The sequence below is a fragment of the Culex pipiens genome, chromosome 3 (genome assembly GCF_016801865.2).
Source record: "Culex pipiens pallens isolate TS chromosome 3, TS_CPP_V2, whole genome shotgun sequence".
Classification (NCBI taxonomy): domain Eukaryota; kingdom Metazoa; phylum Arthropoda; class Insecta; order Diptera; family Culicidae; genus Culex; species Culex pipiens.
The window spans coordinates 96,663,994-96,678,465 of record NC_068939.1 but is presented as its reverse complement, the minus strand read 5'-3'; the positions used below and the strand labels follow the sequence as shown (position 1 = coordinate 96,678,465).

Genomic DNA, 14,472 nt, shown 5'->3' with positions numbered 1-14,472 from the left:
TGTTGTAAAAATCTTAGTAAAAATAGTTGTTTGAAATGTTTCGTAAAATGTTATAAAAAAAAGTAACCATAAAAAGTCAATTTTTACTGAATTTTTATATAAAGTTATTAAACAAAGTTTTCACAAGTTTAAAATTTTTTGGAACATCAATACCAGGGTTGAAATGAGGACTTTCTCCCGGAATAACATTTTTTGTTATGGAAGAATAACTCCAACTGTTATAAGGATGATAGAATTAGTTGTTAAAATAACAAAACATAATTACAAATGAGCAATTCTCTACCAAAACTGGAAATGGATTTTATTTGTATTTTTAGATTTGGCTCAAACTTTGAAACCTTCTCTATGACCAAATAAGCTATTTTGTGTCATTGGTTCACCCATACAAGTCTCCATACAATTTTGACTACTGTCCATACAAAAATGGTATGTAAATATTCAAACAGCTGTAACTTTTGAGTGAATTTTCTGATCATATTGGTGTCTTTGACAAAGTTGTAGGTATTGTTGAGGACTATTGAGAAAAAATAGGTAGACGGAAAATAAATGCAGATTTTTTTTATCAACTTTTTTTCACTAAAACTCAATTTCCCAAAATACGTATTTTTTTTATTTTCGAGATTTTTTGATATGTTTTAGGGGCAAAAATCAGCAACTTTTGAGCCATAGAGAAACATGGTCAAAAAATCTGCTGAAGTTTTATGCAAAAACAAGTCTGACATTATTTTTTAATGCAAAATTGAATTTGCAATCGAAAAGTACTTTACAGATTTTTTGATAAAGGGCTCCGTTTTCAAGATATAGCCACCGAAAGTTTGATTTTAGCGAAATATTTGCAGTTTTTCGATTTTTAAAAATAGTGGCAATAAGTGACCATTTCTAATTTTTTTTTAAGTTTAGAAAATTTACTATAAACTTGTTTAAGAGAAATTGAAGATTGGACCTCGGGTTGCTGAGATAGAACCGCTTTAAGAAAAAGAAACATGAAAATTTCGTTAAATTTTCTGATCTTTTCGAAAAAACGTATTTTGAAAATTTTGAAATCAAGACTAGCATTTTAAATGGGCGTAATATTCAATGTTTGGTCCTTTTAAAATGTTAGTATTGATTAAAAAAAAATCAAAATATTTTTTCGAAAAGATCGAATTTCAAGAATGTTTAATGCATTAACATTGAAAATCGGACCATTAGTTGCTGAGATATCGACATTAGAAAATGGTGGCTTGTTTTGGTGAGATTTAGAAAACTTCAATTTTCGTGTTTCTTTTTCTTAAAGCGGCTCTATCTGAGCAACCTGAGGTCTAATCTTCAATGTCTCTTACAAAATTTTATAGCAAATTTTCTGAACTCAAAAAAAAAATATTTTTAGAAGTGCTCACTCATGGTCACTATTTTTAAAAATTGAAAAACTGCAAATATTTCACTAAAATCAAACTTTCGGTGGTTATATCTTGAAAACGGAGCACCTTATCAAAAAATCTGAAAAGTACTTTTTGATTGCAAATTCAATTTGCATAAAAAAATAATGTCAGACTTGTTTTTGCATAAAACTTCGATTTTTTCCAAAAGTCACTATTTTTTCAAAAATTTATAACTCGGCGGCAGATTTTTTGACCATGTTTCTCTATGGCTCAAAGTTGCGGATTTTTGTCCCCTAAAACATATCAAAAAATCTCGAAATTCAAAAAAATACGTCAAATGCAATTTTTTTCGTGTACCTATTTTTTCTCAATGGTCCTCAACAATACCTACAACTTTGCCGAAGACATCAATATGATCAGAAAATTCAGTCAAAAGTTACAGCTGTTTGAATATTTACATACCATTTTTGTATGGACAGCAATCAAAATTGTATGGAGACTTGTATGGGTGAACCAATGACACAAAATAGCTTATTTGGTCATAGAAAAGGCCCCCACAAAGTTTGAGTCAAATCAAAAAATACAAAAAAATGGTCGAAATCGGCCGATTTCGTAGAGAGTTGCTCAAATATATGTTCGAAGAATAACTAAAAATGTTATTAGTCTGTTATTACAATAACAATCCCATAGCAAAAAATCCTAACGACGAATAATAAATCCTGTTATAAAATATTAGGTATTGGCCTAGTATTTTCAAATATCAAAAAATGTTATTCCCAAGTTATTTCCGTCTGTTCGTGGTAAGTTTACTAAGATTTTAGCTATTATTACAGCGAATAATGTTTCCCTACAGGGCTGTACGGACAATTTTTTGATACACTGTATTATTTAGAAGATTCCTCTCACCTTGTCACCTTATCTCTTAGACAAAAATATAACTCATCGACTAAAAGCATACGGAAACCACCCTCACAAAACACTTCTCCCGTCGAATGCCGTGAGTGGTTCATAAAGTTTCATAAAAGTCAAAAAATCGTGAAATATGCTGAAACAATGACCGATTGTGTCATCACCATTAAGGGTTCGCGAAATGGCGCGCTCCGTGAAAAACACCCTTGCAAAAAAGAAAAGGACTCATTTCACGCGGGGGACTTATTGAAATGGAAATTTTCATGCTGAGTGAAGGGGGGAGGAAAATGGCTAGACAGCATTCGAGAATAGAGTCGTTCACACATATTCGTATTTCCCCGCTTGGTTCACTGCTCAGTGCACACACATACTGTGGCATTATTTTCCTATTAGGAAGCTGAAGGGTGGATTTTCACTTGTCGTCGAGTTGTTCGCATTGGCCTGCGGAAAATCTTTCGACCGTCGGAAAAGTCGGCAAAACTTTGGCCACACAATAATGGCTGACTGGCGGGAAGAAAAGTGGGGCGCGTGCGTCGTATGTGTGGCCACAATCGATGCGAAAAGTTTTGCCATTCGGAGAAGGGGATTTCTTTCTTTTCTTGTTCTTACTTTTTTGGAGTCGCCATTATCGATTGGACATGATCTTGAAGATGATGGCGGCAAATTAATTGGCTGATCCGTGACGCGTTTTCTTTGGCTTTTATTTATATTTGTTTCCAGGATCAAATAATTATCTCCATGACAGCTGCAGTGACACCGAGGGAGGCATCAACGATAACGATTCGTTTGGGTCTCGGATCAGTTCGGGTGCGGAGGCATTCAAGCCGGTCAAGGAGGAGCTGGAAATGGACGAGGAGTACTTTCGACTGATGAATGCGGCGACGAGATTTGGCGGGAAGGCGTTTGATGGTAGGTTTACAGTGATATTATTTGTTTTTTAAATATAACTTTCCAAGTAGCATCTCGCAACAACAATTTTACTAAGTACGATTCTTGTTGTGATGCAATATTTAGCGCTTTTGACATGTTTAATCTTGATTTTAATGTTTTCAAATATCTTTTTTCGAAGAGATTTAATTTTTAAAATTTGACCGTTAGTTGTTAAGATATTGGTACTAGAAATGGGGGCTTATTGGGTGAGACTTCAAAACGTCAATCCGCTGTATCAGTAACCAGAGGTTCTATCTGCCAAATCTCTTAGATTTTATTTAGACACTATTTTAAACATCGTAAAACTTTTTTAATTTTGAATCTAACTTTAAACACTTTAGGAAAATTTCTGTAAAATACTTTTCACTTGCAAATTTTATTATACATTGAAAACTGAAGCCTAAACAAATTTAAGCTATAATTTATATAAAAATTAACAAAGCTCTACGGCAAAATTTTGGTCCGTACTTCTCTATGGCATAAATGTAACGTAAACTGAGTTCAAATTAAATACATACAGGGTCAGTATGATTCCATACCATTCCGTCTTTATTTTTCGCGCAAAAAAAACCGAAAAAAAACGAAGTGCGAAAAAATCTATTAAGCCGATAAAAAATGTTGTGGTTTGTCATTAGTGTCTACATCAGCCTATGGCGCAAAAACCGTGACAGGTTGCGCTCGTATTTTGATTTTTGTCTGCTTTCACAATAATTTGAACTTTTAATTTTGCGCAAAAATCTAAAACCTATCAAAGTTTCCCTGGTTATCAATGTCACTCCGGTTTACGGTAGCGTGTTTTTGTCCCCTAAAACATATTTTAAAAGTTAAAAAACAAACAAAAAATACGCGGTTCTTGGATTAGAGTACTCATTTTTGCCTTCCTCACCTCAATGAAGAAAGGCTATAAAATCACTCGAAAAATGAACTTCTTAATTTGGCAACCCAGACCCACCTTCACATATCGACTCAGGGCCAAAATCTGAGCAAACTTATGTGTGTGTTGTGGGATGTTGATCAAAAGATTGTCACTCGATTATCTCAGCACTGGCTTAGCTGTTTTGGACCGAATTGGTCTCATTTGATTTATCTTGGGGTCCCATAAATTGTTATTGAAAATTTTAAAGTTTAGTTAAGTACTTTAATAGTTATGCTAAAAAACGATTTTGACTAAGGTCTGGAAGATTGTAAAAAGGTGGTTTTTGAAAATATAAGTACATCATGTTATATATTGTTAGAAAGGTATTTATAAGACCTTTCCAAAGAACTTAAAACATTGAAAATCTTACAACCCCATCAAGAGTTATAAGCACTTAAGTGTTATTTTAACACTTTTTCAGGCTGGATCTCAGATATTTTGATGAAAATTTTGTCCGGATCTATCATGCGACCTATCGTTGGATAAAAAGTAAATCTTTCCCAGTTCCTGAGGGGAACATCCTTGAAGAGTATCGGGGCCGGCATTTACAAAGCGGATTCAGTGGCAGTTTCATTCTCAACTTAATGTTAACATGTTATGGTTAATGATAACATTCCATATGTCGCCTCCCTAAGGTGTCGTGATAAGGTCCAGTTTGTGACGATACACTACCTTCCCTTTACTAAGCAATCGATTCCAGAAGGGAAAAGATCACCAGTTGTGTTGGTCCGAGCCGGGATTTGAACCCCGATCTACCGCTTACGAGGCGGAAGCGTTACCACTGGGCTACGTGGCTCGGTCATCGTTGGATGGGTATTCAGAAAACATTTCCAAAGAGTCAAAAAGAATGAAGATCTGACAACCCCATCAAAAGTTATGATTAATCAATTGTTAGTCAAACAAATTTGGAGGCGGATCTCAAACATTTTGATGAAAATGATAAAAATGGAAACGAAACCGTGCAAACTATCGTTGGATGCACAATAGATTGAAAATCTCTGGAGCAACATTTGAAAGAGGCGGTACGACATTGCTCTTACGGAATTTCATTACACGTGTTTAAATAGGACGAAATGCCGTAAGAGCAATGTCGTACCGCCCCTTTCAAATGTTGCTCCAGATCTGACAACCATTTCAAAATTAGGATTAGGAAGGCACCAACCACCTTAAAGTGGATTAAGTAACGTTTTTTTAAATATCTACAACTTTGTCGAAGACACTAAATTGATCAGAAAATTCCATGTGCCCCCTTTCGACAGATATTTGCTCTTTTTTGGGGGGTCATTCACAAATACCGTAATCCAACATTTTCTCATGCGATAGTACCACCAGTGATCGACCGCCTGTCCATTTGAAAGCCTTTTTTAAACATTGAAGTATCGTGAAACGGGGTGACTTTGATAGGCTTGAAATTTTTCCGCAAACTGAAGAGTACAAATTAACCCTTTCAGGCCTGATGGGTCATATATGACCCATACCGAAATTCGGTTGTATAAAATCACACAGTGCTCAAAACATATAACATTGTTCAGCAAAGTTGTAATTTATGAGTTTCTCTACCTATGCAGCGACCTCAAATTTAAATCATTAAATTTGTCCATTTTTCGAACCTCACCACAGTTCTGACCATGCGCGCTTACGCAAGCATAAATAATTTTACCCGTCGACTCGCGTTGCGCGACAAATAATTAAGCTTATGTACAGGTGTGGATCATGAGTCATCCTCACTTGAAAAGCCCTTTATTAAATTTCGCCAATTGTTAGGCAATCAAAAAAATGGTTAAGCTTTCAATTATGAATGTGCGATGTTATTACACAGGGGAAATTGAGGGTGTGGCTTAACCAAATTCATTGGCATGTTTGTTCAATGGAGAATTCGACCTTCTCATTATTGACCAACATTTTTGAGAATGTTTTAGGAACATAATTTTGATATTCCAATAACATAATTTAAAGTTTCACGACAATGGTTCGAACCCATGACTTCCGATTTTGAGGTGTACTCACTACACCATACGGAAAGTCATGAAGAATTGCAGAGGTCTGCATAATTTAATTCATGAGGTTCATCGATGCTTCTCATCGAAACGGACCACTTTTAGTAGAACAAAATTTAGTAGAGTTTTCGGGGACTGACTATAAAAACCCCAAAATTCTTGAGGAGGGCAATTAGTTCCGGTTAGTTGCAGTTAGTTCCAGTTAGTTCCAGTCAGTTCCAGTCAGTTCCAGCCAGTTCAAGCCCAGTCCAGTTCCAGATCCTGAAGAAGCCCCAGACCAGCCGGACCCGCCAGCAGCCACCAGTAGCAGAGGCCCCAGTCCAGCCGGACTTAGCGGTGGAGGCCGCAGTCCGCCGGGACTTAGCCGCTGTGAAGAGTCCGCCGGGACTTAGCCGCTGTGAAGAGTCCGCCGGGACTTAGCCGCTGTGAAGAGTCCGCCGGGACTTAGCCGCTGTGAAGAGTCCGCCGGGACTTAGCCGCCGTGAAGAGTCCACCCGGGACTTAGGAGTTCGGGTCTGGCATGGCTCGGCGAAGAGGTCTGGAGGACAAGTCTGGCTTCAACGTAGAGAATTGGCTCGACGAAGGTCTTAATGAAATTAGCAACAAATAGTTGAGTGATATGATCGTGCGCGTAAAAGTTGAGAGTGTTACCGCAAAAATGTAATCTTTAAAAAGTGTAATATACAAATAAGTGAAGCTTAAAAAAAAAAAAAAAAAAAAAAAAAAAAAAAAAAAAAAAAAAAAAAAAAAAAACGAATATGGACTACAGCTCAAGAAAGGGTAAAATTTGTGAGTACATCGTGGGGAATCTAAAAAGATCGGAAAGAACGGTAAAATTTCCGATCTAGGGATACATTAACTGATAAAGCAACGCCAAAGGGATTACAAAGTAGACAATTGTACTCTATGGGGAGAGTTTTCATGTCGAATATAGCTTCAAAACAGTTGTAATCCATGGGGGGATTCAATATGTTAAAAACATTTCAAAACATTTGCACTTTAAGGGGATAGTCAAATGAAAATTAAAGGGAATGGATAAATAACGCTTCAAGGGAAAATCAAGGGATAAAATAATGCTTCAAGGGAAAAACAACTTTAAACTGATAAAATTCAGTGGGAAACAATTCAGAAAATTTCTACATAGATTATTGAACCAAATACTTTCGTGCAAATTCAGCTTTATTGCGAATTGCTCAAATAAACAAATTAATTTAATGGGTTTGACAAATTTGAAAACACAAAGTGATGTACAGATTTCAAAAAAAAAAAAAAAACTGGAAGAACAGAATGGATATTTTAACATGCGCAGTTTTGCAATGACAAGATGATAGGATGTATAGATCAATGAAAAACTTTATAGAGTAATTTTTTTATTCAAGTATAAAAATAATAGTCAATTAGAACTGATTTTTTTTAGTACTAAAAATAATAGAACTGATTTCATTTAAAAATATCAACAAGATTTATAAGATTGTAAGTAAATTTGAATCTCAATTTTGCACAGAAAGTAAATGATAGATTCCTGAAAATTATAAAATATTGTTCATGCGAAGAAAACAAGTAAGAAATTTTTGTGGGAGAAACAAAACTAAAAACTGAAGTAAAATATGGCAGAGACGGGAGACGAAACACAAGGATGATCGACGCGTTCGTATGCTGAGAGGTTCTACGCGTTCGTATGCAGAAGTTTGTGATGGCAAGATGGTGAGTGGCAAAGTCATGCGGGAGGTTGGACAGGTAACGGTGTTGATGTTGTTGTAAAAGGTCATATCAATGAGGATCAAGTCGAATTAAAACGCAAGTTTAGTAACGAGACATTCACGTAAAACAAATTACTAAATCGAAATGTGCAATTAAGCGAAGTAAAGATGATTTGAATGCGAAACATCAATTATGGAACAAAAATGCAAGTTGAGATCACACTGCACGTCTGAAACTATTGAAAAGGAGAAGATAAACAAATGATAACATCATCCGATGTCATTAATTTACAAAAGCCAAAGTTGCAAATTACACGAAAAGACAATTTTGGACAAACAACATGTTCTAAACATTTGAAAAAAAAAAAAATTACACCAGCCGATGTAAATAATTTGAGAATGTCAAAGATGCAAATCAACTGGAAAAGTCAATTTTGGACAAAAATACTGGATTTACGAACAATTCACAATACTCAGCAAGTGAGAAGTCAATGCACTCTCAAAACTGACCATAGTAAACTCACAGCTGAGTTATGAAGCATAATTCATTATGGAAACGACAATTGCACTAATCGACGAAATTCAACACCTTAGCCTCGAAAACTGACCAATTGATCAAGTCACTGTGGAATGAATAGCCTCACGATAAAGACGATTTTTAATGGAAGACGACGACGATAACAACCAGCCGATCAACACAGTTCTACAACAACAACAAATTTTGCTTACAGTGGGAAAAATGCAATTATTTTTTTAGGAGAGATAATGAAAATTAATTTCAAATGCAAGTTTATTTAAATCAGTTTCAACGAAAAAATTTTTACAAGAGAAGTTCAAAACAGTAATTCAAGTAATTTAACAGGACAGAAGATCAAAAGAGTAATGAAAAGTAGAAAAATCAAAAGAGCAATTATAATTATAAAGCAATTTACAAGAAAGCACAAGAAGAACAAATTGTAAACCGCACGATCACTACACCCGACAATATTCTTTCCATAGATGATCATTTCTTTCAGACGATCATCTAGCTGATAAGTGTGGGGGAGATTAACCGAACCATTTTTTTAAAATCATTTTTTTATAGCCAGCCATTAAAGTATCTTTTTATGATTTTTTGCAAAGTATTTTTTTTACAATTTAAATTATTAACTTTGGGAATATTATTTCAACCTACAAATAACTTTCGATAGATGTTCTTAATGCTTTTCAAGAATACAAACATCTAGCTGGTAAGTGTGGGGGAATGCAGCGACCTCAAATTTAAATCATTAAATTTGTCCATTTTTCGAACCTCACCACAGTTCTGACCATGCGCGCTTACGCAAGCATAAATAATTTTACCCGTCGACTCGCGTTGCGCGACAAATAATTAAGCTTATGTACAGGTGTGGATCATGAGTCATCCTCACTTGAAAAGCCCTTTATTAAATTTCGCCAATTGTTAGGCAATCAAAAAAATGGTTAAGCTTTCAATTATGAATGTGCGATGTTATTACACAGGGGAAATTGAGGGTGTGGCTTAACCAAATTCATTGGCATGTTTGTTCAATGGAGAATTCGACCTTCTCATTATTGACCAACATTTTTGAGAATGTTTTAGGAACATAATTTTGATATTCCAATAACATAATTTAAAGTTTCACGACAATGGTTCGAACCCATGACTTCCGATTTTGAGGTGTACTCACTACACCATACGGAAAGTCATGAAGAATTGCAGAGGTCTGCATAATTTAATTCATGAGGTTCATCGATGCTTCTCATCGAAACGGACCACTTTTAGTAGAACAAAATTTAGTAGAGTTTTCGGGGACTGACTATAAAAACCCCAAAATTCTTGAGGAGGGCAATTAGTTCCGGTTAGTTGCAGTTAGTTCCAGTTAGTTCCAGTCAGTTCCAGTCAGTTCCAGCCAGTTCAAGCCCAGTCCAGTTCCAGATCCTGAAGAAGCCCCAGACCAGCCGGACCCGCCAGCAGCCACCAGTAGCAGAGGCCCCAGTCCAGCCGGACTTAGCGGTGGAGGCCGCAGTCCGCCGGGACTTAGCCGCTGTGAAGAGTCCGCCGGGACTTAGCCGCTGTGAAGAGTCCGCCGGGACTTAGCCGCTGTGAAGAGTCCGCCGGGACTTAGCCGCTGTGAAGAGTCCGCCGGGACTTAGCCGCCGTGAAGAGTCCACCCGGGACTTAGGAGTTCGGGTCTGGCATGGCTCGGCGAAGAGGTCTGGAGGACAAGTCTGGCTTCAACGTAGAGAATTGGCTCGACGAAGGTCTTAATGAAATTAGCAACAAATAGTTGAGTGATATGATCGTGCGCGTAAAAGTTGAGAGTGTTACCGCAAAAATGTAATCTTTAAAAAGTGTAATATACAAATAAGTGAAGTTTACTGATCTGTTTTGACTCTACAAGTAAATATCACAAAAATCCTGAAAGCCTAAACCGCTCGGGCCGTTCACCTAGGAAAAAATGTTTGAGTGGTTGTTAATGGCCTTTTTGACGACCTAGAACATCCTGAAAACCTGAAATTTGGAAACTTCAGAAAATGTTGAAGATAATTTAGGTTTACAACGATTTTTCAAGGCAAATGAAGTTTATTTATTACCAGTCACATCCCCTCGACCATTTGGGACCACTTCGATCCCTTTGGATCTCTTTTGGGATAATCTAGGTCCTTCAAAGTGTCCTGGAATACAGATCTTGAAGTCTACCGCCGTAACAACACGATTCTACCAAGTTTCCGATTATGGTTCATATTCGTATTATGGTTCATATTCGTACGGAATGGTATGGAATCATTCTGACCGTGGCAGAGAAGTGTTCAAAGTACTCCTAGAAGTAGTTCTCAAAAAATTTTCGGATTCTTTGGAGGTAAAATACGCTTGGAAATAATTGATATTATGTGTTTTTGGAACATAATCTAAAAAACTTTCCCATTTTATTAGCATTTTCAGTAGAACAAATTTCATAAAATATGGGAAAACTTCTGATTCTGGCTTCGATTTCAGTTTAATATTCAGTTCGGTTTCAGTTCAGTGCAATATGATTCGATAATTTTATAAACCAAACTAGTTCTAACGAATTTTATGCAATTTTTTTACTTTTTAACAATTTTAGCTGAAATTTATTTGTATTCTGTTAAAAAGCTAAACTAATTTTACACATTGCTTTTTTTTCTTAAATACTGTATTAGGAACCTTAGTAGTGGTACATTTGACTTAAAAATAAAATTTTTATGCATTAAATTAGATTTTTACACGAATATTTATGATTTTAGTCACCCCGGAATTCAATTTTAGAATTTTCAAAGCAACTATTTTTTAAAACACTATTGAAAAAAACTTTTTATCAAAAATAGTGCATGCACCTTGTGTGGTCTACCCCAGTAGGGTAGGGTAGTCATCAATGAGACACTTTTGGTTTTAACAATCAATGATATTTGTATTTTTTTCACTAACATGTTTCAATGAGCTTTTTTGTTGCATTTTTTTTCTTTAAATGTGTTCTAACATTGCCCAAAATATGAGGTCGATATGACGTCTACAGCCAGAGTTATTCAACTGTCTCATTGTAGACGCACTTGGCAGGAACAATGGGACAGCTGGGGAACAATGAGACACTCTACAAAAATCAATACGATTCTAGCTAAACATCATGTTTTTGTGTTGTTTCATTGCAGGTGACTTGTCTTGGAAATTTTGAAGTAATTTTGCCAACTTGAAACTTTAATTAACAAAAGTTATACTAAAAAGTATATCCAAATAACTTTATATTATTGATTAAGTGCCAAAAATAACTACCATTTCATGTTTTGAAAGATTTCTACACCCAAAACTGGCAGCGCTAGTCCGAGAGAATGATGGTCTCGAGTCGAGAGAATAGTAGTACCATTCACGGACGCAGAGAACGCAGCTCGAGATGGGTGATAGAACTATTCTCTCGAGGTTCATTTGCAAAAAAAAAGTTCATCCATCAAACAAAAAACCAAAAGTGTCGACAACGGGAATCGAACCAGAGGCCTTTGACAAACCAATCCAATGACTTAGCTGCCTCGGCCACCACAGCTTGGTGACCAAGGAGAAGTCAGAAGTCGATGTATGACACTTGTTGGAGATTTATTGATTCAACTAACGAATGAACTCATTTGTTATGATGGTGTGAGTTGGTACCATTATTCTATCGATTTTGGCACTGAGCCCTCAATAAATTTTGAGAGAACGACTATCTCGATTCTGAATTTTGGGTGTATAGGTTTTGAAAAGTTTAATGAAGAAAAATCAAAGTGTCTCATTGTTACCCATGGGTTGAAATGAGTGGGGAACAATGAGACAGCCCTGGTTTCTGGGTACATTCTAATTTTTGGTCAAATCTAATAAAAGGACATTGTAGCCCAACTCATTCCCTATGGAGCGTCGAAAAAAATCAGAAGAAATGTTAGTTTTGGTGTTAATGAAAGCCTACGAGCGAAAAAGTAATTTCTGTCCAAAATTTACTTTTACACCCCAGAATCAAATATTAATGATTAACTTTTCAAGGGAGCGTCCATAACCAAAGCCACTATTATGACATACGTGTATCCAGTAGACACACCTTTCCCCCAAATATGAGCCTGATTGGTTGAAACTACAACTTGTGAGAGCCATTTTATCATTGTTCCCCGTGTCTCATTGATGACTACTCTACCCTACATGTTTTAAAAATAATAATCTCAAGTTAAACCTTACCATTTGAAAAATATTCCAAAAATAAATCGAAATTCCATCAATGTCATCCCAGTTTACGGTAAATCGTTGACCTCCGTAATGCACAAATCTCGAACACTCATTCTTAGAGATGTCAACAAAACTGGATTCCTTCCAGGTGTACATATTTTCAACAAAATATAAAAAAAGTGTTCAAAATTCGCTCTGAAACCAATAAAACTGAAGCTTGTGAATAAAACTGAAGTTAATTAGGCTTCCCCTCACAATTTCTCTGAAAAAGCAGAGGGACAAAAAATACTAAAATTGTCATTTTCATTTTAAAAATAACTTGTGAAATAGATGGAAAATTCGAGGCGGACCCAGGGAGACGACTACTACACCTGGACTGAGCTAACGACCTAACCTCGAGGTTAGACCGGGCAAACAATTACTTCCCCATCCGACGGAAGGCTGATCTTTAAAGAAGGGAAAACTCTCTTGACTGCTGATACAAGTAGAATTTTCCCTTCTTTAAAGAAGGGAAAACTGTTTGACTGCTGATATAGGTGAATATTTTTAAAGAAGGGATAACTCCCCCAGCTTTTTTAGATTGGATCCAAAGCTGAAGACGGTGAATTAATATGTTCCTACAAAGTGGAATGCTTTACATTTCAAATAAAAATCTCACTTTTATATTCGAATGGAAGTAGCGCCACTTGCTGATCAAATCGTAGAAAAACTAGTTTCCAAAACTATTATTGTTTAAATTTTCTCAATTAATATACACCCTGTAATATAAATGAGTATATGTTGGTAGGATGTAACAAAATGAGTGAATTTTGCGTACATTTCAGGGCATGATCCCCTGCATAATAAGCCCGAATCCCAAATATGAGCTTGATTGGTTGTGACAGGGTGGGTCTCGTGGCGCAGGGGTAGCGGCTTCGGCTGCCGATCCCGATGATGCTATGAGACGCGGGTTCGATTCCCGCCTTATCCACTGAGCTTCTATCGGATGGTGAAGTAAAACGTCGGTCCCGGTTTCTCCTGTCTCGTCAGAGGCGCTGGAGCAGAAATCCCACGTTAGAGGAAGGCCATGCCCCGGGGGGCGTAGTGCCAATAGTTTCGTTTTGGTTGTGACAGGACCTGACTTTGAAATTTAAGGCCAGTATGGAAATCGGAAGGAAAGGGGTCAAGAAACGAACTTTACGAACAGCAGAATAAAGGAGAGCTGCCCGCCCATTTGAAATTTTTCTTGACCGATTCCTTCCGAAGTGCATACACCGCTTTAAATTGGATTTAGATCCGTATAATCGGTGCGTTTTGGTTTTGAGTTCCTTAATGATTTTTGAATTTTTCGTCAACCTCACGAGCTCATAGTTCGTGTTCCAGGGAACAACTTTGCCGAAGAGTGCGAAAGGATTCGTCAAATATTAAGAATGTTACAGAATTTATAACACCACCGCTGAAACTTCAACTTTTTCTTTAAGCTCTTCTGGCAGCACTTGCTGCTACTGCAGAAAAGATTGAGGCAGGCGTCGCGACTCTCATGTAACCACCCACTGAGAATTTTATTTGAGTCTCAACTCGATTCAGGCTCGATCTCGAACCAGGTTGATTCGAGGCTCGAGCCAAAACTCACAGTGGGCAAACAGCTGCCAAAAAAACTGAAGTTTTCAGCGGTGGTGTTATAAATTCTGTAACATTCAAAAAAGTGCATCGTTTCCTAAATGTCAAGTGTACTAAACAATGCTGTCCTCATTCAAACTGCAGACCCAATTGATATCAGTTTAAAAAATTTAAATAATTTTGAAAATTTAATATTATTATGCCAAATGACCATTATGCCAAATGACCGTTATGCCAAACGTCCATAATGCCAAACGGCATTTTGCCAAACGGCGTTATGCCAAACGGCATTATGCCAAATGGCATTATGCCAAATGGCATTATGCCAAATGGGATACACCCTGGAAAATTATCTCGG

General features: G+C 36.6%; 1 protein-coding gene across 1 annotated transcript in view; it reads left to right on the top strand.

Annotated features, from left to right (window-relative positions):
• LOC120417459 (LIM homeobox transcription factor 1-alpha) overlaps positions 1-14,472 on the top strand; it is a 58,355-nt gene that overhangs the window by 33,344 nt on the left and 10,539 nt on the right. The window contains exon 6 of the mRNA XM_039579516.2: positions 2,991-3,179. Within this exon, the coding sequence (XP_039435450.1) occupies positions 2,991-3,179 (189 nt within the window). The remainder of the gene's footprint in view (positions 1-2,990; positions 3,180-14,472) is intronic.